The sequence below is a fragment of the Trachemys scripta genome, chromosome 11 (assembly GCF_013100865.1).
Source record: "Trachemys scripta elegans isolate TJP31775 chromosome 11, CAS_Tse_1.0, whole genome shotgun sequence".
Lineage (NCBI taxonomy): Eukaryota > Metazoa > Chordata > Testudines > Emydidae > Trachemys > Trachemys scripta.
The window spans coordinates 60,548,596-60,574,649 of NC_048308.1; the positions used below are offsets into that span (position 1 = coordinate 60,548,596).

General features: G+C 46.5%; 1 protein-coding gene across 3 annotated transcripts; it reads right to left on the reverse strand.

Annotated features, from left to right (window-relative positions):
• Window positions 1-14,175: 14,175 nt before the first annotated feature.
• Window positions 14,176-24,300, reverse strand: METTL21A (methyltransferase like 21A). Of its 3 annotated transcripts, XM_034786268.1 has the most exons (5): window positions 24,162-24,300; window positions 22,339-22,515; window positions 20,757-20,868; window positions 16,189-16,624; window positions 14,178-14,627 (listed from the first exon to the last, which is right to left on the reverse strand). In XM_034786268.1, the coding sequence occupies exons 2-4, from the start codon at window positions 22,495-22,497 to the stop codon at window positions 16,227-16,229; spliced, it is 669 nt and encodes a 222-aa protein (XP_034642159.1). In that variant the 5' UTR covers window positions 22,498-22,515; window positions 24,162-24,300; the 3' UTR covers window positions 14,178-14,627; window positions 16,189-16,226. The 3 variants fall into 3 exon arrangements, with proteins under 3 accessions (XP_034642157.1, XP_034642158.1, XP_034642159.1); XM_034786266.1 differs by having other exon boundaries at window positions 14,176-16,624; XM_034786267.1 differs by lacking the exon at window positions 24,162-24,300 and adding an exon at window positions 22,933-23,643 and having other exon boundaries at window positions 14,176-16,624.
• Between the last annotated feature and the right edge of the window lie 1,754 nt (window positions 24,301-26,054).

The following is a 26,054-nucleotide window of genomic DNA, read 5'->3' on the forward strand; positions in this document are numbered from 1 at the left end:
CTATGCGTAGGACCTCCTGGCTCCAAGTTTCGGGTTTGCCCCCTGAATTACAGCAGACCCTACAGGATTTGCCCTTTGAAGGACAGGGGCTGTTCTCGGAGAAGACGGACTCTCGATTACAGAGCCTCAAAGACTCCAGGACAATCATGCGCTCCTTGGGGATGCATGTTGCGGGTCCCCAGCGCAGACCATTTAGGCCCCAGCCTCAACAGTTTTACCCCCCTCCACCTCGTCAGAGACAGGACCCTGCCAGAAGGCGAGGGCGAGGTGGTAGGAGAAGATGGGCTGGCCCTCAACCTGGTCAAAACCAAGGGCCACCAAGACCACCTTCAGGTCCGAGACAGAACTTTTGAAGGTGCGGTCGAGGACGGCGCCCCAGTCATCCCCCAGGATCCAGCTCCCTCCTTTCGGGATCGCCTCTCCCACTTCCACCGTGCTTGGTCCCTTATAACTTCGGACCGTTGGGTCCTCCGCACGGTGGAGAGGGGATACGCTATCCAGTTTTCTTCTATCCCCCCCTCCCACCCCCCTTCCCCGTCCCTCTTCAGGGACCCTTCTCACGAGCAACTTCTTATGCAGGAGGTTTCTACGCTCCTGGCCATGGGGGCTATAGAGGAGGTTCCGATAGAGTTAAGGGGCAGGGGATTTTATTCCCGTTACTTCCTGATCCCCAAGTCCAAAGGAGGTCTGCGGCCCATCTTGGACTTGCGCGGACTCAACAAATTCGTAGTAAAGTTGAAGTTCCGCATGGTCTCTTTGGGGGCCATCATCCCTTCCCTCGATCCTGGAGACTGGTTCGCCGCCCTCGACATGAAAGACGCATACTTTCATATCTCAATTTACCCACCTCACAGACGTTTCCTGCGATTCGTGGTAAACACGGTGCACTACCAATTTACAGTACTTCCCTTCGGCCTATCCTCGGCCCCAAGGGTGTTCACGAAATGTATGGCGGTCGTGGCAGCGTACCTTCGTCGGCAAGGGATACAGGTGTTCCCGTACCTAGACGACTGGCTGGTGCGCGGTCGCACCAAGGAGCAAGTTCAAGCTTACGTCCACAAAATAGTGCACACATTCAGCGAGTTGGGCATCCTACTCAACAAGGACAAATCCACTCTAGAACCTACCCAGAGAATAGAATTCATCGGCGCAGTTCTAGACTCCAGTCGTGCACAAGCCATCCTGCCAGACAATCGCTTTGGCACCATCACGAACCTCATTCAAGGGCTCAAGGCCTTCCCAACTACCACGGTGAGGTCGTGCCTCACCCTGCTGGGTCACATGGCTTCCTGCACGTACGTAACCAGGCATGCCAGACTTCGACTTCGCCCGCTTCAAACTTGGGTGTCATCAATATACCGTCCACATCGGGACAGCCTGAACATGGTGGTCACGGTCCCGAACTCGATCCTGGCCTCCCTCACCTGGTGGCTAGATCACAATGTGGTCTGCGAGGGGATGCCATTTCACGCCCCACAACCCTCCCTGCACCTGGTCACAGACGCGTCATCTCTGGGGTGGGGCGCCCATCTCAACAAACACCATACCCAGGGCCTGTGGACTGCATCCCAGTTAGCCCTACACATCAATGTTCGGGAACTGATGGCGGTACGCCTGGCGTGCCAGGCATTCCTCAGTCTCCTACGTGGCCGCTGTGTGTTAGTTCTCATCGACAACACCACGGCCATGTTCTACATCAACAAACAAGGAGGAGCACGTTCGTCAATTCTATGCCAAGAGGCCATTCGCCTGTGGGACTTCTGCATCGCCCACTCAATCCATCTCACGGCATCGTTCCTCCCTGGAGTCCAGAACACTCTAGCGGACCGGCTCAGCAGGTCCTTCCAAACGCACGAGTGGTCTATCCGTCCGGACATCATACATTCCATCTTCCAGAGGTGGGGGTTTCCCCAGATAGACCTGTTTGCATCTCGAGACAACAGGAAGTGCCACGTGTTCTGCTCCCTACAAGGTCGAGCTCCGGGCTCCCTCTCGGACGCCTTTCTGCTTCCCTGGAAAGACCACCTGTTTTATGCCTTCCCTCCGTTTCCTCTGGTCCACAAGGTACTGCTCAAACTGCGCAGAGACCAGGCACGGGTAATTCTGATCGCTCCTGCGTGGCCGAGACAACATTGGTACACCACACTGTTGGAGCTCTCGGTTCAGACACCGATCCCGCTTCCGTTGGATCCGGATCTCATCTCTAAGGACCACGGCCGGTTGCGTCACCCCGACCTCCAATCACTCCACCTCACGGCGTGGCTGCTCCATGGTTCACCCAGGCAGAGCAGCAATGCTCGCACTCTGTGCAACAGATTCTACTGAGCAGTAGGAAGCCCTCAACACGGACCACGTACCTGGCCAAATGGAAGCGGTTCTCCTGTTGGTGCGAACAACGAGCCACATCCCCGTTGCAGGCACCCATTCCCCTCATTTTGGACTATCTCCTCTCCCTAAAACAACAGGGGTTGGCGATTTCCTCAATTAGAGTTCACCTGGCCGCTATATCGGCCTTTCACCCAGGGGAACTCGCGTCCTCGGTATTCTCTAACCCGATGGTCGTTAGATTCCTCAAGGGCTTAGACCGGACGTACCCTCAACATCGTCAGCCCGTCCCGACGTGGGACCTCAACCTGGTTCTCTCCAAGCTCACAGGTCCTCCATTCGAACCACTAGCCACCTGTTCACTTTTGTACCTATCCTGGAAGACAGCCTTCCTCGTAGCCATCACCTCAGCAAGGCGCGTTTCTGAACTCAGGGCGCTTACATCCGAGCCCCCTTATACAGTTTTCCATAAGGATAAAGTGCAGCTTCGTCCACATCCTGCCTTTCTCCCTAAGGTGGTTTCTCCTTTTCATATCAACCAGGACATATTTCTCCCGGTCTTTTATCCCAAACCACATGCCACTCGCCAGGACCAACGTTTGCATTCCCTGGACGTACGAAGGGCCCTGGCCTTCTATATTGACCGCACAAAGCACTTTAGAAAGACGACGCAACTCTTCGTTGCAGTGGCCGACCGAATGAAAGGCTCACCGGTCTCCTCACAACGCCTATCCTCCTGGATTACGTCTTGCATCCGGACTTGCTATGACCTGGCAGGTGTCTCAGCACCACACCTCACCGCTCACTCCACGAGGGCCCAAGCCTCCTCGACTGCTTTCCTGGCACATGTTCCGATACAGGACATTTGTAGAGCGGCGGTTTGGTCATCAGTCCACACGTTTACAGCTCACTATGCACTAGTGCAGCAGTCCAGGGACGATGCTGCCTTCGGATCAGCGGTTTTGCACACAGCATTGTCTCACTCCGACCCCACCACCTAAGTTGGGCTTGGGAGTCACCTAATGGAATGGATATGAGCAAGCACTCGAAGAAGAAAAGACGGTTACTCACCGTTGTAACTGTTGTTCTTCGAGATGTGTTGCTCATATCCATTCCAAACCCGCCCCCCGTCCCCGCTGTCGGAGTAGCCGGCAAGAAGGAACTGAGGGGGCGCCGGGTCGGCTGGGGTATATATTCAGCGCCATGAAGGCGCCACTCTAGGGGGCTCCACAGCCGACCCGCCGGTGTTGCTAGGGTAAAAATCTTCCGACGATCGTGCATGCGGCGCGCGCACACCTAATGGAATGGATATGAGCAACACATCTCGAAGAACAACAGTTACAACGGTGAGTAACCGTCTTTTACCTCACCCACCTTGTCTCTCTAATAACATGTGGCAGAACAAAATACAGGGAGGCACTGTGAACATGCAAAGATCAGGACTGGGTTAGGTAATCTACAGATTAGGTCAAACAGTGGGGGTAAAAGCCAGTGGATCAAATTAGGCACTGCTGTAAACAGATGCCTCTCCATTAAGGTCACTGGAGTGCAGTGAAGTCCTCCATCCCCTTTCCATGGCTGGTTTTCAGTGACCACATAATTTCTTAATGGAACATTTTTCTTTTGAAAATCCACCATTCCATCTATGAGAGGATGACAGCAGGGCTTAAACCCCATGAATACTAAAGTAAAACTTGGCTCGAATTTCATCGTGAAGGAAGTCAGGTAACACTATATCATATAAAGGTAGCGGTGGTAACTGCTAGGCAGCATAATGGTAAATTTGTTTAGCAAGCTACGGAAATGCTACTACAGTTACTTAGCTTTTGCTGGCAAAAATATTAAAATTTGTATCTGTGTCACATGTCTTTGCGGCTGCTTTCCTGAATGGGTCTTTTGTCCTGACCAAAAAATACTTGCACAAGATGCAGTTTTTTCCTATATTAAGGCCAAATTCTGCCCTCAGTTTTAGCCACACCACCTTATTGAAAACAGCTGCCTGGATGTAGCAGGGAATGGGATTTGGTCCTTATGGTGTAAATATTTTTAAGCATATTCTTAATGTTAATGACATTTCAAACAAGTTCACTCCTTTATTAAATGTCACGCTGGAAGATTTCAGTAACGGCCCCAAGGCTTCATAGCAATGAATCCTGGTCAATGTCCTGACCACCTCCCTGGCTTGGATCCTATGGTTTTAACTGACCAGGAATTTCCTAATGGAATATTTGTCTTTTTAAAATTCATTGCCCCATCAATGGGAGAGTTACAATAAGAGTCCCAGGGCAACGTAAAACTCCCATTGACTTCAATAGGACTCCTATGGTGACACGCATGGGAGTCTTGCACAGGTAAAACGAGTCAGATTTCATCCTGAAATCCAAGTCTGTGCCCTAAACACTAACACAAAGGAGAAACCAAAGATGTGTTCACCTGGGATTATGTAACTGTATGTTCCTGCTGTCATCCATTCTATTACAATGCTAGTGCCCAGACAGATGCATATTGACTTCTGCAGCGCAAGGGGGAAAAGCAGCAATATAAAATTTGTCAATGAAATCTGATTACTTTACAAAACACGTAGTCAATGGTATTGCTAAAATGACTAATTGGGATATATTAATAATCTAATACCAATCTGAGTCAGTTGTCCTAGATTCTGGATTTTATTAATCTCACGTAGGATGTGTAGAATCCTGAGGTCCCTTCTCAAAGCCCTCGCAGGACTTAATATTTTTGTATTTAATGAAAATCAAAACCATACTTGTCCACTTTCCCTTTAGTTTCTTTGGATCTATTGGCTACAAATTTGGGGGAGTTTTTTTCTTTCTTTTCACTTGTTTTTAATTTCTGAACATGATAGCTCTTTAAATAGAATTAACTGTTTGTCTCTCTTTTTAACCGTCTGCTATGCTCATAACACTTAAAAGTGTTAACTGCTAACTTGATTGAATTGCCTTTTTCTTTCCCGCGTTCTTTACTCTGCATTAACTTGAATCTTTCACCTTTGTTACTCTTTTAAACTCTTTTCTTTTCAACTGATTCTTTCACTTTGCATTTTCTTTTTGTCCACCAGTTTTCTCACAGGTCTGGATGGGGCCAAAATACCATTAACGCTTCTACCAGGGGAGACTTCGATGGCACCTGTGTTCTCTTTTGCTATTGTTAGCTCAACAGTGCAACTTAATTTAAAAGCAAAAGTAGGTCCCCTTCACAACTGATGAAACTGCCATTCAGCTCCTCTAGATACATGGTTGCCAGAGTCCATCCAAACTGTAAAAAGTAGTTTTATTCTTAACAGCCACTCTGTGCAAGTGGCATTGTTAGGTTCCCTTATTGTCATGTCTTGATGTCCATAACAAATATGTTGCGTTTACAGTGGGGAAAAAATCCTTTTGTTAAGTTCAAGTTGGGAATTTGAAAATCAGGTTGCTTTCTTGCACCTCGCCATCAGAAATAATAGTTGTGTAGGACAAATTGTCATAAGTGGAAATCCCACCACCACCACGCCCCCTATACGCCTGTTGCCTCAAAAGGGCATTCCCAGGAGTAACTCAGTGGAGCTCAGTAAAAAGTGGGTGGATGATGATGCAAATGGAATCCACCACCACGTCTTGCCTGAAGAATAAAACTATGGGGGTTTTTTTGAACACACCCAAGGAGCACATCTGTTAAGAAAGTAGGTGCTGCTTTCATGCGGGTGGTTTTCAGCAGGAATGCATGTATACTTCACGCACACACGTTCCAGCCACTGGTCCTAACAAAGCCACCAGATTCTCTGTGGATTCCTACAGCCTGCTTACCCTTTACTGTTAATGGGTGGGCAATCGTCTATTACAGTGGATCGCAAACTGTGGGTCAACCCCAAAGTAGGTCACGAGCCTGTTCTAATGGGGTTGCCAAGGTTGGCAATAGACTTGCTGGGGCCCATGTATACTTCACGCACACACGTTCCAGCCACTGGTCCTAACAAGCCACCATGCCCGAGGCCCGGAGCCAAAGCCCAAGCCCCACCACCTGGGGCCAAAGCCTGAAGGCTTCAGCCCTATGCGGTGGAGCTCAGGTTACAGGCCCCCCACCCTGGGGCTGAAGCCCTTGGGCATTGGTTTCTGCTTCCTCCTCCCCCCGGGGTGGTGGGGCTCAGGCTTCAGTCCCCCCTCCTAGGGTCGTGTAGTAATTTTTGTTGTCAGAAGGGAGTCGTGGTGCAATGAAGTTTGAGAACCTCTGGTCTATTAAAAAACACCTCAAATTCACTCCATGATTTCCTTGGACTGCTACTGACAGTCAAATTGGTTACCATCTTCTGTGTAAGAAGAAATGAGATAAGCTAGGGAGATATTACCTAAGACAAGCAAGGTAAGGGCTAGATCTCAGACTTGGCTGTCTGATAAACTATGGTTGTCCTCTGTAACAGGGTAGCTGATCCCTTCCATGAAATCAGGCCCAGCTTTCCTGCTCCAGTTGCCTATGAGTCCAGAACCCAGAGTGAAGAATGCTCAGCGATGGATGCCCTGAAGGAGAATTCAGAACTCAGACTCCTGAGACAGTGCACAGAAGAAGTGCAGAGCTGGGCTGAGAGCTACACGGGGGGATGCCTCTGAAGGAGAGAGTGGTCAGAGTTCCCTGGTTGAGCAACGGAGCCAGATCAGGCTGGTGAAAGCAAAAGGCAGAAAGGCAGTCGGGGTCACCTACAAACTTCCCCAGGCCAGAGAGGGCTGAATGTGGCGGAGGAAGATGCCTGATGGCTCCCTGAGCCGGAGAGCTGAAGGCTGAGGCATGATGGAGGAGTAAGACAGCTGATGTCTCTTGGCAAGCACTAGAATCAGTCCTGAGAATGAAAGTGGGCAGAGAAGCACCGCAGGTAGACAGGGTGAGGCGTGGGGAGCGACATCAGAGCTGTACCTGAGAGCTGGAGTGTGGTGAGAGACGCTGGAGCTGTACTATTATTGTGAGGCATGGTGAGAGACTTCGGAACTGTACCTGAGAGCTGGAGCGTGGTGAGAGACGCTGGAGAGGCATGGTGAGAGACGTCGGAGCTGTACCTGAGAGCTGGAGCGTGGTGAGAGACGCTGGAGCTGTACTATTGTTGTGAGGCATGGTGAGAGACGTCGGAGCTGTACCTGAGAGCTGGAGCGTGGTGAGAGATGCTGGAGCTGTACTATAGGGGCTGTTGTGAGGCCTGGTGAGAGATGTCGGAGCAGTACAGGAGAGCTGCAGTGTGCTGAGATGCCAACGCTGTACGTGGGGTGCTGATAGACTGTTGGGACTTGAAAGATTGACTGTACTATTTAGACTGTACGGGGGAGGGTTAGATTATGGTTGCGGGATTTTTTTTGTAATAAATTGACGCTGCAGAGGGCTATTTATACCTGGAAACAAAGGCATGGCGTTAATGGGAACCCTGGAAGAAGGGGGACACTGAGGCAGTTGTACTTTGGCCTGCCACAGGAGGGCTCCCCAGGAGAAGGGCCACCATATGACAGCCTCGAACAAAGGCGGGGGCAGAGAGGTATCCAAAATGAGTTGTGTATTAATCTATGTATGGTTAAGTTCAGTCAGTCACTGTCCTTTTTCATTTCTTTACACTTAAAAGTAACTCTCATCCCACGAGCAAAGAAGAAACTCCTGTGTGGATATGTGTTGTGGGTGGCTTCTTATTGCCTCCCCCATCACTTCCCCGCTCCCCAGATATCCTGCAGTGATGTGAGCTGAGTGAACCAGCAGCACACAGCCAGGGGGACAGGAGAGAACAGCAATAAGCTCTAACTAGAGACAGCAGCAGTGTGGGTGAGACCACACAATCGCCACTCAACAAACAGATGGCAAAGTTGCAAAGACACACGCAGACATTGAGTGCAGCCTGTGCAGGTGATGAGGACAGCAAAATGCTACCACTGCTTCTCACCGGCGGAAAATTTATTTTGACACCAAGGACAGAAAGTTCCTGTCTAGTTTTGAGCCTCTTCCTTCCCTCCGGGGCAAGTTTCTGATCTGAACTCCACTTTACAAGCGTGGGTGAACTGACTGACATACATGTCTGCGCCGCAGCTGACAATGGAAAGTTGTCGCCTGCATCAGTTTCTTTCCAATAGGCACTGAAAAGCAGTGGTACCCCACACTACGCTCTGAAGGAGAGCAAACAAGCCATCTGTACCCTTCCCGGAGTGCAGTATACTCATATGCAACAGCTAAGCTGACCTGGGCAAGTAATTCAGCTCTTTCCTCTGGTAAGTACAAAGAAAATAAGAGAGAGTGAGCAGCTTTAATTCTCAGCTGCTGTTCGGCCTGGAGCAGTCGGTGCTCTCAGGAGTTGAAGTAGAGTTCAGCAGCATCTTCCATTGGCCGTCAATAATTACAATCCTTAGTTCCCATTTGCCATTTCTCTGCACCTCATGTAGTCACTAACGCCAATGCAAAGTGAGTGCAAAGCCCAGCCGAATCAGAATGGTGGTATTTCATGCTCCCTTTGCAATGCAAAGAACTACACGAGGTGCAGGGAAACCGAGAATCAGGCCCCTGGTGAACAGACCTCGCTTTTCCCAGTATGAATACAGAGCTGGGTGGAGTAGCACTTTACACACAGATGTCACACTTGCCAGCCACTATGTAACTTGTTTTGTTTCTGCTAGATCAGCGTTTCTGCTACGGCTGATGACCACAAATCCCCTAACATCGTCTGGGACGCCGTTAATGCCTAGTCCCGGGTTGGAGCCCAGAGCGCATGAATTCAGCCCCCTTTTCTGTTCCACCGTAGCAGGTAAGGGAAGCTGGACCATTACAACCCTCTGACTTCTGTGTCAGCTCTGGGAGGAGCTGGGTTGAAGTGGGAAAACCTTTGTTGCAAATTGTTAAATCCTTAGCAGAAATGACACAAACCCCTGGGTTTGAAGTTTAAGTGTCAAACTGTTCTCCAGTTGGAAAGCCCCTCTTTGCACCAAGATCTAGTATGGAGGCTACTTGTTTATTCCAGGGTGTGGGACTGCCTTGCTGGCATTTCTTCTGCTCTGCTGCATTAAGGTTACTACATTGTGTCAATAGTTTCCAAGTGGCAACATACAGGTGTAGATGCCCACAGCACTAAGCACTGCAAGACACTAAGCATAGAACTGGAAGGGACTCGAGAGGTCTTCTAGTCCAGTCCCCTGCACTCAAGGCAGGATTAAGTATTCTGCAATGGGACTACCCATAGGCTTAATATTAAGCACAAAATTAAATGTTTTACTGGATCAGGGTAAAGTGTTCAAAGCAGGGCTATCAAGCGATTAAAAAAATTAATCACAATCGCACTGTTAAAGCATAATAGAATACCATTTATTTAAATATTTTTTGATGTTTTCTACATTTTCAGATATATTGGTTTCAGAATACAAAGTGTACAGTGCTCACTGTATATTTATTTTTATTACAAATATTTGCTCTGTAAAAAACAAAAGAAATTCACCTAATACAAATACTGTAGTGTGATCTCTTTATCGTGAAAGTGCAATTTACAACTATAAGAAAACTAGATAAATTCATGGAGGTTAAGTCCATTAATGGCTAATATGAGAGAACTGGATAAATTCATGGAGGTTAAGTCCATTAACGGCTATTAGCCAGGATGGGTAAGGAATGGTGTCCCTTGCCTCTGTTTGTCAGAGGGTGGAGATGGATGGCAGAAGAGAGATCCCTTGATCATTGCCTGTTAGGTTCGCTCCCTCTGGGGCACCTGGCATTGGCCACTGTCAGCAGACAGGATACTGGGCTGGATGGACCCTTGGTCTGACCCAGTATGGCCACTCTTATGTTCTTATATAGAACTATGTACAAAAAAAATAACTGCACTCAAAAATAAAACAATGTAAAACTTTAGAGCCTACAAGTCCACTCAGTCCTACTTCTTGTTCAGCCAATCACTCAGACAAGTTTGTTTACATTTTCAGGAGATAATGCTGCCCGCTTCTTGTTTACAAACAGGTGTTTGCATGGCACTGTTGTGGCTGGTGTTGCAAGATATTTACGTGCCAGACGTACTAAAGAGTCAGATGTCCCTTCCTTTTTCAACCACCATTCCAGAGGACTTGCATCCATGATGATGATGGGTTCTGCTCAATAACAAGCCAAAGCAGAGCAGACTGACGCATGTTCATTTTCATCATCTGAGTCAGAGGCCACCAGCAGAAGGTTGATTTTCTTTTTTTGGTGGTTTGGGTTGTGTAGTTTCTGCATCGGAGTGTTGCTCTTTTAAGAAATTTGAAAGCATGCTCCACACCCTGTCCCGATCAGATTTTGGAAGGCACTTCAGATTCTTAAACCTTGAGTGCTGTATCTACCTTTAGAAATCTCACGTTGGTACCTTCTTTGTGTTTTGTCAAATCTGCTGTGAAAGTGTTCTTAAAACAAACAACATGAGCTGGGTCATTATCCTAGATTGCTATAATATGAAATATATGGCAGAATGCGGGTAAAACAGAGCAGGAAACATACAATTCTTCCCCAACGAGTTCAGTTGCAAATTTAATTAAAGCATTTTTTTAAACGAGCGCCATCAGCATGGAAGCATGTCCTCTGGAATGGTGGCTGAAGCATGAAAGGGCATACGAATGTTTAGCATATCTGGCATGTAAATACCTTGCAATGCCAGCTACAAAAGTGCCATGCGAATGCCTGTTCTCACTTTCAGGTGACATTATAAACAAGAAGCGGACAGCATTGTCTCTTGCAAATGTAAACAAACATATTTGTCTGAGTGATTGGCTGAACAAGAAGTAGGACTGAGTGGACTTGTAGGCTCTAAAGTTTTACTTTTATTTTTGAGTGCAGTTATGGAACAAAAAAAATCTACCTTTGTAAGTTGCGCTTTCAGGATAAAGAGATTGTACTACAGTACTTGTATGAGGTGATATCACTTTTGCCGTGCAAATATTTGTAATAAAAAATAATTGAAGTTAGCACTGTCCACATTGTGCTGTGTTGTAAATAAAATCAATATATTTGAAAAGGTAGAAATACTTCCAAAAATATTTAATACATTTCAATTGGTATTCTATTGTTTAATAGTGCGATTAAAAGTGCGATTAATCACGATTAATTTTTTTGAGTTAATCGTGAGTTAACTGTGATTAATTGACAGCCCTAGTTCAAAGCTCTTTGCAGGATCAAACCCTAAATGTACAGTGATGACAGATCAAGGGTGTGAGAGGAATAAGGGTGGACAGCACTGGAAATTAGGCTAATAGGGAGGTAATTGAAAGCCAGAATCTGGAGGCCAGCCATGCACCTGGGAAGAGAACGTGAATGTTCTACAGTTTTCTTAACACTGTTCAGCTGATCCACAAGCTCACTTACAGAATGAGCTTTATTTGCTGTTAAATTATGGCTTATGATTTAGAGGTGTGGTGTTTTTATTGAAGATGCAGTTTTCCCATCACCTAACCGGAATTAATATTTGTTTTCATTATGCTGGTTTTCTTTGAGCGATGTGTCTACAGCTCTACTGACACCTTGTGGCTTGTGAATTACAAGAAAATATTCCTAAGAACAGATCCACAGAATAGTGCATTTCAGGTCACGTCCTCCTTTGTTGCTTAAAATTAACATTCTTAACAGATCACTTCTGAGTAATCTTCAATGCCGAGAAATAAGAACTATGGCCCCAGTTCAGCTGATGGAAATGGACCCAGGGAAAACAGCTTAGCACAGGCTTGATTGGGACTTAAGCACATGCTTAAAATTCTTTTGTGAACTGGGGCCTTTATAAATTGGGCGTACAATAGACAAAAGTATTTCAAATAAGAAACTGTGTATTTTTTATGCTTTACAAATACATTTGGAGATATTGGTGCTTACCCTTTGATATTTGAATACTTTTGCTTTCTCACCCATATTTTTCCTCCTTTACTCTCTTCTTCATTTTCCTGTAATCTTTTCCTGATTTTATTTTCTGTTTATTTTCCCCACGCCCCATTCCTTTTTCTAATCAAATTCTGTTTTAACTTGGTAACTTGTTTGTTCATTCATTGGTTAACGTTACACATGTGCATGAGTCTTTGCAAGAAGGCAGCGCTGGACTGTAAGCTCATTGGAGCTCTGACTGCTTCTTTCTGTGTGTCCACATAGTACGTAGCACAATGGGGCCCAGCTCTTGACTGGAGTTTAGGGTGACCAGATGCCACGATTTTATAGGGACAGACCTGATTTTTGGGTATTTTTCTTATATAGGCTTCTATTACCCCCCACCCCTGTCCCGATTTTTCACATTTGCTGTCTGGTCACCCTACTGGAGATTCTAGGAACTACCACAATACAAAGGATGATAGTAGTTGCCCTTAGGGAAAAGTAAGACCTCCTGGAAACAAAACAAATGGTAAACAATGGACTCAACCTTGTGTGGGGATATATGATTTAGGGTGTGTTCAGGGTGAATGTACTGTCAGTTTGCTCTGGAGAAGAGGTGGCCCCTAGTCTCAGAGGGATGGGAAGTGACAGTTGGAGGAGAAGAGGAAGGCAGTGGACGGAGGCAGGCAGCGGGCAGCCTGAGAGAGAGAAAGAAACACAGAGTCTGGGAGTAAATGCAGAGAAATAGGGTGTGAGGAGAGGGCAGCCAGAGAGAGAGAGGGAAACCAGACTGAGAGAAACCGAGAGTAAGTGGAGTGACTGAGGTTGAGCAGGGCAGACAGCTGTACAGAAGAAGGTTCTTTTAGTTTAAAGCTGGCTGGTCAAGTCAGTCCACGTTCGATGGCCAGTTCCTGAGCTTCCGTTCCTGATCCTCAGTTCTGGTTGTCTCCTAACATCGATACATGGGGAGCCAGAGAACTGGAACAGGAGAAGCAAAGGTCCTTCAGATCCCATGGGTCTGGTCTAATGTCCACCCCTGCAAGCGAGCACCACTGGAGTCAAGTCCATCCCTCCAGGGCTCAAAGACTGCCTTAAGCGTTAGATAGGACCCAGCGAGTTATCTGGGGAAAGGGGAACCTTGATCTAATATAATAACAACAACCTATAAGATAACAGACTGTGCATACAGAGATAGATATACACCTCTACCTCGATAGAACGCTGTCCTTGGGAGCCAAAAAATCTTACCACATTATAGGTGAAACCGCGTTATATCAAACTTGCTTTGATCCACCGGCGTGCGCAGTCCCACCCCCCCGGAGCACTGCTTTACCGCGTTATATCCAAATTCGTGTTATATTGGGTCACGTTATAGCGAGGTAGAGGTGTATATCTTTATTTAGCGGGTTATATTGAGTTAAATACACTTAGTAGTAAGTTATTTTTATATATATACACACACACACACCCTGTTATAAATGTTTTTATGATATACATTCTTCATCTATTTAATGTTATTGTGGGTAGGTGGAATCCAGTTCTGGTTGTTGTTCTGGTTGTTCCAGTTTAAGTAAAATCCCTTTTATTTTATTTATTTTTTGACAACCAGTTGTATTATCTTGGCTCTCTCCTGCCGAGTAAATTATACCATCACTGTGATGGACCATTACTAGATCTTGGTTGGTGGTTTTGGATGGGGTCCCTTCCATGGGGACCCTCGGCTGTATTACAAATTACAAACAGAATAACCCGACTCTGAGAGGTCTGTTTACAAAAAAACAAAACTCCACCCAGAAACAGCAATTCTCAAGGATAGTAGTCAAAATAGATGATTTAACCACATAAACCAATTAGGATAGAGAATCATAAAATCACAAAAACATAGGGCTGGAAGAGACCTCAAGAGGCATCTAGTTCAGTTCTATTAATTGAGGCAGGACCAAATAAACCTAGACCATCCATGGCAGGTGTTTGTCCAACCTGTTCTTAAAAACCTCCAATTATGTGGATTCCATAACCTCCCTTGGAAGCCTGTTCCAGAGCTTAACTACCCTGATAGTTGGGAAGTTTTTCCTAATCTCTAACCTAAATCTCCCTTGCTGCAGATTAAGCCCATTACTTCTTGTCCTACCTTCAGCAAACATGGAGAACAATTCATCACCATCCTCTTTCTGAGAGCCCTTAACCTATTTGAAAAATTATCAGGTCAGAATAATAGAAGCAGTTTCATGGCAATAAGGTAACTGAGGTGGTGATGCTTAGAACACTATGCGATAACCGCGCTTTGAGACCCAAAGGCTACCTGGGTCTTTAAAAATCCATTTGTCTTCATCTCACAATATCTCTTCTTTTTGTGCATGTGTACACACACACGTGGGTGCACCAAGGAATGTTCACTCTCTGTGTGAATCCTAAAATGTCTTGCTCTAAAATCACCCTGCTATTTGGCCTATCTTGCTATTGACAGGACTTCAGTGTCACAGTTCCTACAGCCGGTGGGGAAAAAAGAAAAAAAAGAAAAATTGTTTCAGTTTTGCAGGGTTTTTTTTAAAATTTTCATGAAATGTTTTTTGAAAACGTTAACTATTGTTTGTTTTCCCTCACTTTTTCCTTTTTGCTACTGAGTGCAATAAAATGAACAGCGTCCAAGGCTTCAGATTTTTGGACACTTTTTTCCTTTTTCTTAGTCCTGGTCTACATTGAACAATTAGACTGATCTAGCTACATCGCTCAGGGCTGTGAAAAATTTCATGTCTGGAGCACCACAGTTAGGTCAACCTACCCCCCAGAGTGGATGCAGCTAGGTCATCAGAAGGGACACCACACACCCTCCCTAGGAACCTGGTGGGAGTGGGAGGACCAGGGCTCACGTTGGCACCCTATATTTGGGGAGAGCAAGGCTAAGAGGGAGGCTAAAGCTCCACCCCATAGGACCTAGCTACCACTTTCTGTTGATGTAGGAAGCGTCCATATTACGGCACTACAATGGCATAGCTGCAGCTGGCCCTTTAAGGGGAGATGGGCCTCAGTCCTCCTGTGACAAGCCTAACTTGCCTCCCCAGGTGAGAAAATGATTTTGATCATGTGACTAAGTCAGGCCAAGCCTAGGGATATATAAGGGAGAGGCACTAAGGAGTTGCTGGATAAAGAAGTCAACCAGCACACAGGATGGAGGACTGTGAGATCCCAGATTTGCGAGGTAAGTTACATGCTGGGGAGGCCAAACTTTAAAGCCCCAGTCACAAGGCAGACTCAGACCCTAAATCTGAAGAAGAGTAGAAAGGAAGCTTTGTGGGAGTCGAATTATATTGGACAAATCAGACTCCAGGAGAAGAGGAATACTGTTTCAAAGACTTTGCTTATGACTGAATTATTTTGGCAGAACTCAGAGGGAAACTGAGGCAGGGTGCCTTTGGGCTGTCCTAGGCCACAATGGGATGTCCTGGGACAGTTACTTGTCTCTACACCGTTTAGTTTACATTTTTCCACTCGAACTTTTCAAAGATCAGGGAGCTTTGAAAAGTTACAGCAAGGAAAGAGAGAAACAATGAGGGGAAAAATAGAAGAAGTGAAAGGAAAAACCCTCAACATCCTTCATTCTATTTATTCTATTTGGTGGCAAAAATGGGGACAAAAGAGGAGGAAAACCCCAAAATCTGATATTTTGAAAATCAATTTACAAGAACTAAAAGGAAATGTTAATTTTGAAACAAGAAAATTGTTTGTAATTTTCTGTCAAACAACTGAACAACCTTCATGAAATAATATATTCCAGCAAAACAACTGTTTTCAATTAAACTCTATTTCTCACAGGGCGTCTCTTGGCTGAAAAAGTTTAAACCGGTTCTTAAAATGACCTTTTCTAAGCTCACTCCGTGATAATGAGAATGTTGACAATGAGTCTTATACACATGAGGGGCGGAGCATACAAACTTCAAAGGGGCTCAGATACCATGGCGACAGATGTGGCATAAGTGGATGGATCCCTTTGAAATTAAGCTCATCGGTACAAGTAGAGTATATGTAGTAGAAATAATAGTAGCAAACCTTCAAGTAGTGTTTGATATTAGAGAAAAGAAATGCAGTCAAAAGTCTTCCTTGTGAATGCTCCTCCGTGCTTTGAATACATGTACATCCTTACTAGGATCGTAGTGGACCTCACGTACCGAAAATCGTCCCTTCAGCATCTCCAGGAAATTCTGATCCCGTTCATAGCGAATCCGACACGATAACAGAATAACAGTATGTTCTGAACACAAGTGCTCCAGTGTCTGAAGCAGATCTGCAAAGGTGTCTTCCAGATAAATGATGTCTGCGCCCAGGATAAAGTCAAACTTTCCTGGTGAGAAGTTCCCCAAGTTTCTTCCCCAAGTCAGTTCCTTTACCACAGCTCGCGGCTGGAGGTCGGGAGGTAAGTTAGCCTGAACGTTTGACTCGAGAAATTCCAGTGCGGCTTCCCTGTCTGTGATGGTGACATGAGCACCTGTGTGGCACAAGGAGTGTAAGTGTCAAGACAAATAACTGATGCTCACCGATACAGCTTTTGGAATACAATTGCTCGTTTCCATTAAGAGTTAACAAAATTACTGAATAACAATGAAAACATTTACTGAGATGCTTGATTTTAAGTCAACTGACACTTGGAATATTTAGTTTTATTTATGTTTAATGGTAAAAATAGTACTATCAGATCAAAATCGTTTTTGGAATAAATGACTATTTCTTTTTAGAAAGACGGAGCCAATTGCCAATTGAAGGAAACGACAGAATAAATGGTGGGAGATGATTATAAAACAGTCTCCTCTGATCTTTGCCCTGGTGTAGCAGCATCAGATTACCCCTAGGCACCCAGACAGAGCAGATGGGGAACCAAAGAGCCTTAGACACAGCTATTTTTTTCAATGGATGTTTAAGTTAATGGTTGCAATATTTTATTTGAAGTTGGGCACGGTTTTAAACTATAACGGGGTTCAAAAGAAAATCAGATAAGTTCCTGGAGGACAGGTCCATCAATGACTATTAGCCAAGATGGTCAAGGACTCAACTCCATGCTCTGGGTGTCCCTAGCATCTGTTTGCCAGAAGCTGGGAGTGGACAACAGGGGTGGATCACTCGATGACTCCCTGTTCTGTTCATTGTCTCAGAAGCACCTGCCATTGGCCACTGTGGGAAGACAGGATACTGGGCTAGATGGACCATTGGTCTGGCCCAGTACGGTCATTCTGATGTTCTTATAGTTTAATAAATATTTGATTTTTTTTAACATAAGAACGGCCATACTGGGTCAGACCAAAGGTCCATCAAGCCCAGTATCCTGTCCTCTGACAGTGGCCAATGCCAGGTGCCCCAGAGGGAAGGAACAGAACAGGTAATCATCAAGTGATCCATGCCCTGTCACCCATTTCCAGCTTCTGGCAAACAGAGGCTAGAGACACCATTCCTGCCCATCCTGACTAATAGGTCCAACAATGGCTATCTTCCATGAATCTATCTAGCTTCCTTTTGAACCCCGTTATAGTATTGGCCTTCACAACACCGTCTGACAAGGAGTTCCAGAGGTTGACAGTGCATTGCGTGAAAAAATACTTTCTTGTGTTTGTTTTAAACCTGCTATCTATTAATTTCATTTGGTGGCCCCTTGTTCTTGTACACCTCTACCCCGCTACAACGCGACCCGATATAACATGAATTCGGATATAACGTGGTAAAGCAGCGCTCTGGGGGGGCGGGGCTGCGCACTCCGGTGGATCAAAGCAAGTTCGATATAACACGGTTTCACCTATAACGATTTTTTGGCTCCCGAGGACAGCGTTATATCGAGGTAGAGGTGTATTATGAGGAGGAGTAAATAACATTTCCTTATTTACTTTCTCTATACCACTCATGATTTTAAAGACCTCTATCATATCCCCCCTTAGTAGCCTCTTTTCCAAGTTGAAAAGTCCCAGTCTTATTAATCTCTCCTCATACGGAAGCCGTTCCATATCCCTAATCATTTTTGTTGCTATTTTCTGAACCTTTTCCAATTCCAATGTATCCTTTTTGAGATGGGGCGACCACATCTGGACGCAATATTCAAGATGTGGACGTACCATGGATTTATATAGAGGCAATATGATATTTTCTGTCTTATTATCTATCCCTTTCTTGATGATTCCCAACATTTTGTTCGCTTTTTTGACTGCCGCTGCACACTGAGTGGATGATTTCAGAGAACTATCCACAATGACTTCCAGATCTCTTTCTTGAATGGTAACAGCTAATTTAGAACCCATCATTGTATATGTATACTTAGAATTATGTTTTCCAATGTGCATTACTTTGCATTTATCAATATTAAATTTCATCTGCCAGTTTTGAGATCCTTTTGTAGCTCTTCGCAGTCTGCCAGGGACTTAACTATCTTGAGTAGTTTTGTATCATCTGCAAATTTTGCCACCTGTTTACCCCTTTTTCCAGATTGTTTATGAATATGCTAAATAGGACTGGGCCAAGTACAGATCCCTGGGGGACACCACTATTTACCTCTCTCCATTCTGAAAACTGACCATTTATTCCTACCCATTGTTTCCTAGCTTTTAACCAGTTACCAATCCATGAGAGAACCTTCCCTCTTATCCCATGACTGCTTATTTTGCTTAAGAGCCTTTGGTGAGGGACCTTCTCAAAGGCTTTCTGAAAATCTAAATACACTATATCCACTGGATCTCCTTTGTCCGCATGCTTGTTGACTCCCTCAAAGAATGCTAGTAGATTGGTGAGGCATGATTTCCCTTTACAAAAACTACATTGACTATTTCCCAACAAAATATGTTCATCTATGCGTCTGACAATCTTGTTCTTTATGATATTTTCACCCAACTTGCCCGGTACTGAAGTGAGGCTTACTGGCCTGTAGTTGCCAGGGTCACCTCTGGAGCCCTTTTTAAAAATTGGCATCACATTAGCTATCCTCCAGTCATTTGGTACAGAAGCTGATTTAAATGATAGGTTACAGATGACAGTTAGTAGTCCTGCAACTTCACATTTGAGTTCCTTCCTTTCATTTCCATTTTAAAAGGAAGTCTGTCATAGTGGCTAGAATTTATGACTAAAGGGACATCTACACTTGAATGTAGTCCTATTTTAGTCCAATGAGATATGATCAGCATGGCAAGTTTAGGCAGTACACAAACTTGTGTGCTGTCTGCACAAGATTATAGAATTGTGCTAGTTAACACATGTTAAAGAGGACTTAAAAATTAAGAATTGACACACTGGAGCAGATCCTCGGTCGGGGTAAACTGTCATAACTCCACTGACTTCAGTGGGATCAGAGTCAGACCACTCCCACCCCACTTCTACACTGATGTAAATTAGCAGAAGAACTCATTGGCCTAATGAAGTCAATGGTAAAACTCTCATTGACTACACTGGGTACAGAATTAGGCTAAACTGAATGCTTTTGAAAATCCCCACCTAGGGCTCCAATCAAGTCCACCTACACAGATCCAATTGCAGGATCAAATCCTATGGCTACAGCAAAGGTAAGAAAAAAGAAGTAAGAGCGGGGGAGTCTTCTTAGCGTATGTGCAACGTGCCTCAGGCGGCACATGACCAGGATTCATCCCTGAATTTGGTCCGCTGGTTGGATCATTAGCTCCCCAGCTTGGACTGGGTACTGAGGGGGCATGCGACATGAATGCTGATCCATGCCTCCCAGGGGGGGCGTGGGGTAATAATGTATTGTTAACACATACAGTGCAGGAATTAATTACAATTAGAACGAGTGAGTTTTCCAGATAAAGATGGTGCTAGTTTTAAAATGATCAAATACCGGTTGCTTTTCAAACGAGAATCAAACTAATATTAGTTCATGTTAGTGGAACTGAGCATCTGTCAAGAGCTGTCGGTGGTCAGGCAAAGGAGTCCAGTGCTACCTTTACTCTTAGTCTGTGCTACCGCTAGGGTGTCTAATGAAACTCTGAAACAATCAATGAGCGAATACAGCAGGAAGCAAAGCTAGGGCTGTGAGATACCAGACTTATGACTGGCCCCGCTGTTGGTCTAGCGATGCCGTGACTCACTATGCACACCCATTGTAAAGGGGAGGCAGCGCAGCACCGTGGATGGGACATCAGACTAGATCAGGAGACTTGAGTTCAGTTCCTGGCCCTGCCACTGAGTGATTGACAGAACTTGGGCAAGTTGCTTAATTGCTCCATGCCTCAGTTTCCCTGCCTGCAAAATAGGGTTAATAACGTTTATGCATCTTTGTAAAGTGCTTTGCTATCTGTTGCTGGAGCTCAGTATACAAAATGTGAAGTATTAATAAAGCTGAAGGACACAAGCACAGCATTTATTCCCTGGGGGAGAACAGCTACAGAAAAGAAGGGGATGCCATTGAGCTCACTGCCACGGAAACAGCAGGCAGCCTTAAGGGGGTTCTACTATGAAGAAACCTGGTGTAGCACCATCACCACAATAAATAATGCAGGAGGCTCTAAAGCCTAATAAGGAAGATGAGCCACAGAGGAAACATCACAGTAACGGTCACATCGCTTAGCTGTTACAGCAGCCCTGTCACCTTATGTGTGAATTTTACGGCAGCACCGATTTCTTAAAGAAAAACTTACCCAATAACGTGGCCACTATTCCCAGCAATCCAGTTCCTGCTCCTAGTTCAATCACTGAGCGCCCTTGTAGATCAATACTTCCCATCTCCAGATAAGTACACAGGACAACAGCCTGAACCAAGAGACAGGACTAATTAAGACTTGGGGGTAATTTAGTGATGCCAGACCACAGTATTTCTGATTGAAACCAGTAGAGAAGGTTGCAAGATACAATCAAACACCTCAAGTCTACAGGTATACTTTGCCATCCATGTTATACAAAGGCTGATGAGAGGCAGAGAGGAATGTCCAATCAATCCTGCAAAGTAGGTTAAAATAATGACATGGGACTGTTTCTTCATTAAATCCAAAACACAACAGAAGGAAGCAGAAAAAGAAATAGTTGCACTAAGAAAGGAAAAGCAGGATTTTTGTTGATGCAAAAATGAATGCAAAATTGCAGAACCGTTGAGATGCACCATTGCCCTTTATCATATTTCTTACAACTTTCCAAAACCTTTTGGTTTAATCTTGGTGCATGCTTGGCATGCTCTTCCATAATGTGTGTGAAGGTCAAGCAGTTGAGCGTAATGGATTAAGAGCACTTCTATTTAAGTACAAGTTAAATCCAATGTGAGCTACTGTTAAGCAAGTTCCCACACCCAAATCAGGACTTCGCAAGAGCATCTGCTATAGAAAATTCTGTCTCATCAATATCAGACTTATCCTTAGGAACGGAATGATAGCTGTGCTAGCGTATATGCTCCAATTAATACGAGCAGTTAAATTGCCAAACTCATTATTTATGATCAGAGAGAGAGGCATGATTTAGTGGTCAAAGCACAGGACTACGACACAGGTACAGCTAAATTCCAATACAAGGTCGACCACTGACGACTCGTGTGCTTTGGGTTCTCTAGCTACTACATAACGCTACTTAACTATCTCATCAAGGTGGTGTGGGGATTAGTGGATGTCCAGTGCTTTGAAGATTAAAAGAGCTATGCAAATACTAAGTATTATTTTATTATTATTAAGACTTGGTTAAAAAAAATGGGAAAACAACTTTGTGATAAGTCTTGAAAGTGGCCCCATTTCCCACAAAGTCTTTCATGGGTTTTTTTTTTTTCAAAATGTTAAACTTTCTATTGCAGTAATTGTCAACATTTTTCATCTACCAAAAAAAATGGATTTTCTTACTGAAAACACAGTTTCCAGTACACTAGCAATCTAACAACAAAAAAATCTAAAAATATTGAGCATTTAGATCAAAGTATCAATTTTTAAATTTTGCAGAAAACTGTGCAAAATGGAAAGTTTTGATCATGCTGACAATGTACCATAAAAAGATTTTTTTTTGCACTTTTCAATTGGGGAAAAAACTTCTCATGCAGAAAATTTGCAGCCAGCTCTCCTAGGCTGCTGGGCATGTCATTTCACCTGTCTATAAAATGGGAATAATTGTACTGGCCTCCTTTTGTAAAGAGTTTTGAGGTATCCTGATGAAAGGCACTACATAAAAGCTCAGTATTATTAGGAGTTGGACTTGAAACAGACACATGTTCTGCACAAATTGAAATATTTGTATTTTAATCATACGTACCGCGTCCCATACGACTGCTGCTACACCCAGTTGCTTCCAGTTTTGTTTGATTTGGATTGTGTGGCTGGCAAAGTGATACACAGATGAAGATTTATGGAACTTCTGCAATCCCCAGACCGCACTGTCGTCATAGGGAACCAACGCCATTTTATTATCCATCTATCAAATCTCTCTGACCTATGGAGCAAGGGAGAACAAGTCTATGTGAAACCTCAGTGAGAAAAGAACATCTGTTTTGTCCTCACAAACTAATTTGGCTTGTTTTAAATAACATGAGGAAGATTCCAAATACCACTTTGGATCCTAACGATTCGCTCATTGTTTAGCTACTGTGGAACAGCTTCAACAAGAGACTGAAGGAGTCCCACGTGAGACTATCCCTTAGCTCAGTGGTTACGGCATTCATCTAAAAGGTGGTCAACTTCCTTCTCTCTCAGCTGGAGGGAAGACTTGAACTGGGGGTCTCCTACATCCCAGCTGTGTACCCTAACCTCTGGGCTAAAAGTGTTGGAAGAAGGCACTCCTCTCCCACCCCGTTTTGTGTCAACTCGCGAATAAGGGCTCATGCGGTAAGTGCTCTCTGAGCACACTTACCAGATAGGCCCCTCAGGCGAGTTGGACAGAGGAATGCTGATATTCCCCACTTCATATCAGATACATGTGTAAAATTCTTTGAATAAGATGGCAAGATAGCGTGACAAACATGGAAGTGTTAAATCATGCTGGTACGTCATTCACGGGAACATTCATTAGTAAGAAAAGACTTAGGTGGCTTGGACAGGTCAAGCGAGTGCTGGACTACCGAAGAGCGTGCTGTATTCTGAAACTCGCGAAGGGTCTAGAGAGGCAGACCACTGCGCAGATTTTGGGATGCTTGCAAAGAGGACTTTGTATCCTTTGGAATCGCTGTGGATGATTGGGAAAGGAATGCAGAGTGCCGCTCTGGTTGACGGAGTCAGCTTGTAGATAGAGCGAAGCATTGCGAGGTGGACTGGATCAAGTTTTGTGATGACCAGCGTCAGAGGAGGAAAGCATCTGCTGCTTGGATTCAGAGCATTGCTCGTGCGTGGGTGTGCCCTCCGGTGCTGTCACTAGCCCATTGGACTCAGCAGCCATCAAAGAACTCACTGGCGCATACACCATGCTCTGTAAAGAGCGCTGGTACCATTGATTGATTGAACCCCCTGGAGACGGCAGTCTACGTTTCCTGCCCAAAACTGCCATGCATTCGGATGATGCTCAATCCCATATCCTCCTGGGAATCACATCGCCCACTCATGTGGGTGGAACAAAGCCAGTTTAATACCACAATGGGTTCAGACAGAGCATAAAGAATGCTATGGTATCTAATGGACGCTGCGGAAGGAAGTCAAGGAGAAGGTAAATTATCCCCAGTGGACTTTAGCCAGGACATTGGGAGTAATGCCAGTTACTAACTCCTGTAAGAATGCCGAGGTCTCGGCCAAACCGCGCATCAGCGCGCAGGGGGCAAGGTGAGCTTAATCTGCGGAGCTCTGTAGTGCAAAGGGAATGTGTATCTAGCTGCTGCCGAGTCCCGACGGGGAGAAGGGCTGGCTGCGGAGGGCAGTGCTCGGCGGGCCATGCACGCTACCAACGCGCTAAGGGGCTTCTCCGCAGCCGCTCCTGCGGCACAGGGCTTGCCCGGGGCGGTGCACGCAGCGCCCTTTCCCCCCGTGCACAGGCTGGGGGGGCGCACTGGAGCCCACGCAACGAGCCCTAGGGGCTGCCCGGGGAGCGAGCGCTCTTTGCAGCCCTTAGGGCGCCCGGCTGTCCCGCCCTGCACCCCGGGGCCGGGCACTCACCGCCACCTCCTCGCTACAGGCCGCGCTGAGTCCCGCCTCACCCGCCCCGGCAAGGGGGCGGTGTCGCTGCCTGCGCCCGTAGCGACGCAAACAAACCCTGCTCCCCTTTCCCTACTTTGGGTGTACTGAGCATGCGCACCCGAACTGAGCATGCCCAGTAACCTTCGCTGTAGCCACTGCCCTCTCTCTGCCCTTACTCCTACATGCGGTTTGCTGCCTCCTCTTTGGAGGGGTTTAAAAGGATGAAGGGGGGCAAATCGCAGCGGGGGGCGGGGCTGTCAGGGTCTGAGCAGGGGCACACATTTACTGCCCGGGGGGCTCAAGCTACTGTAGCTAGCGGCAGAAGAGGGGCTGAAGGGGAAAACTCGGGGGTGGGAGCCGGGGTTAAGCTGGGGGGGAAGACGCTGCCAGACCCCGTGCAGGGACAAAACCCCCGTTTAGGGAGAGGGGGGAACAGTGACCCCGTAGGATGAGCCACCCACTGTGCTCGCTAATCTAGGGGTGTGGGGGGTGCAGAGGCTGTTTTCGTTCTGCTCACAGGGACACTGCATGTCAGCCCCGGAGCAGGGGGCGGGTTCCTGGGACTGGGGTCTTAAAGGTACAGGCCTCCAATTCCTAGCCTGTCAAAGCTTAATCACCACAGCTCCTCTCTATCCTATACAAGTGATGCAGGGCCAGGGCTGCCCAGAGGGGGGGGGGGCAAGTGGGGCAATTTTCCACAGGGGCTCCCACGAGTATATTGGAGGCTGCCCCCGCCTCCGTCTTCCCCCAAGCCCCAGTGTCACAGTCTCCGCAGGCCACGTCCGGGAGCGGCCCTGGCGCGCTGCAATGCCGTGGCTCCAACGCTGTCCAACGCCACTCCTGGACGCTGAATCCTCTGGGCAGCCCTGTGCAGGGCTACGTTACTGCTCCAGCCAGGAGCCTGAATGCGGTGAAATATTGTACAAACACTCCCTCCCTCAAACTCTGCCTCTCACATTTTGAATATGTAAAAGTGTCTTCTATGTCTATATGAAATCACTCACTGCAGCTCATTTCTCTTATATAACATGCTGAGTTGCTAACTCTCTCCCAGAGCCCACATATCCGCACCCCCTCCTGTACCCCAATCCCCTGCCCCAGGTCAGAGCCTGCACCCCTCACTCAAACTCCCCGTAGCCTGCAACCCCCCTGCATCCCAGAGCCTGCACCCCAAAAAGGGCTGGATTAACCTTTTGTGGGCCTGGTGCTAACCATATTTGTGAGCCCCCATGGGGGAAATGGGGACATGGGGCAGGGGAGCAGAGTCCTCAGAGCAACGGGCTGGCTGGGGGCAATGGGAGATGAGATGGGTCATGGCACAGCAGGGACAGCCCCGTTCCACACAGCGCAGTACAAGGGCACTGTTTACAAACCAGAAGCTGCCAGACGCACACTGGCCAGCCCGGCCCTGCGCTCCTATCGTGCTTTTTCCCCTTCGGGGCAGTCCCATGCTGCACCATGCTACCCCCCTGCCCAGCACCCCTCTGACTCCCTATGCCCAGTGCCACACCACCCAGAGACCCCCACAAACCCCCATGCTCAGTGCCCTCCCACAGACCACTCCCCCACCCACTCAGAACCCCCCCACAGATCCTCTCACTGCCCAGTGCCCCCTAGCTGGAGACAACCCACAGTCCTCCCACAACAGCACAGTGCCCTGCACCTCCCCGCCCAGAGCCCCCCCACAGATTCCCTCACTGCCCAGTGCTCCCCACCGCCCCGCTGCCACAACTGCACAGTGCCCCGCACAGACCCCCCTATGCTTCCCAGCACCCCAACACACACAGATCTCCCCCACTGCACAGCCCCCCAAACACACACAGATCTCCCCAACCCCCACTGCACAGCACCCCCCCAGACCCACTAGAGACC